Genomic DNA, 690 nt, shown 5'->3' with positions numbered 1-690 from the left:
TGCAGCTGCCGGCAGATCCGTATCAGCTCGGCCACCGTCTGCAGAATAAGCCGGTCCCGCCCAAGCCCGGGTCCAATCACGAGGACATGGAGCCGCTCCAGCCATGGTTCGATCTGCATGATGGCATTGTTGGAGTCCAGCAACGGATGCACAATCAGTTCGGGGCTGTACGATTTGATCACTTGAGCGGCGGCCTGCGGACAGAACACATGCACCAGATCCGCGCCCACCTTTAGCGCGCTGATCGCCGCAAAGTACGGCGCCCCGGTATACTCCAGCGAACCACCCACGATTCCGATCCGTCCGGCCTGGCCCTTGTGGCGGTCCGTCTCGAGGTGAGGCACAATGTTGCGGGCCCGCTCCAGCAGCGGCGACTTGTTCTCCGACGACATTCCGTACCCGCGGCCACAAATTGCGGCTATCGGACGACGACCGAAAACGGGATTGTTGTTGTTCTGCAACAAAGCTCTCGAAAGACGGTTCATTTTTGCTGTCATGCGCCTGACAGCGAACTGTCAAACGCTGGCGTCCAGGGTTGTAGTTAATGTGTCGTCGGAGGAGGGTGCTTTGTTTTTCGAATTTCTATTATCTTTCGAAACAAAATCATACTGGGGCGCCACACGGAGCGTAAAACCTAGCGTAAAAATGTCAAATCGATCCCGCTTGTGTAAAATCGTATACGAATCCGCA

At 56.1% G+C, this 690-nt stretch overlaps 1 protein-coding gene across 1 annotated transcript; it reads right to left on the bottom strand.

The window, feature by feature from the left end:
* Nucleotides 1-6: 6 nt before the first annotated feature.
* Nucleotides 7-447, bottom strand: LOC128277223 (ATP-dependent (S)-NAD(P)H-hydrate dehydratase; the record flags this gene model as incomplete). The annotated part of the gene is made up of 1 exon (XM_053015664.1): nucleotides 7-447. A coding segment is annotated over exon 1 (386 nt), but the record flags the coding sequence as incomplete, so codon positions are not given.
* Nucleotides 448-690: the final 243 nt, after the last annotated feature.

Source organism: Anopheles cruzii, unplaced genomic scaffold (genome assembly GCF_943734635.1).
Source record: "Anopheles cruzii unplaced genomic scaffold, idAnoCruzAS_RS32_06 scaffold04781_ctg1, whole genome shotgun sequence".
Lineage (NCBI taxonomy): Eukaryota > Metazoa > Arthropoda > Insecta > Diptera > Culicidae > Anopheles > Anopheles cruzii.
Note: the sequence above shows the minus strand (reverse complement) of the source record. Positions and strands in the feature narration are given on the sequence as shown.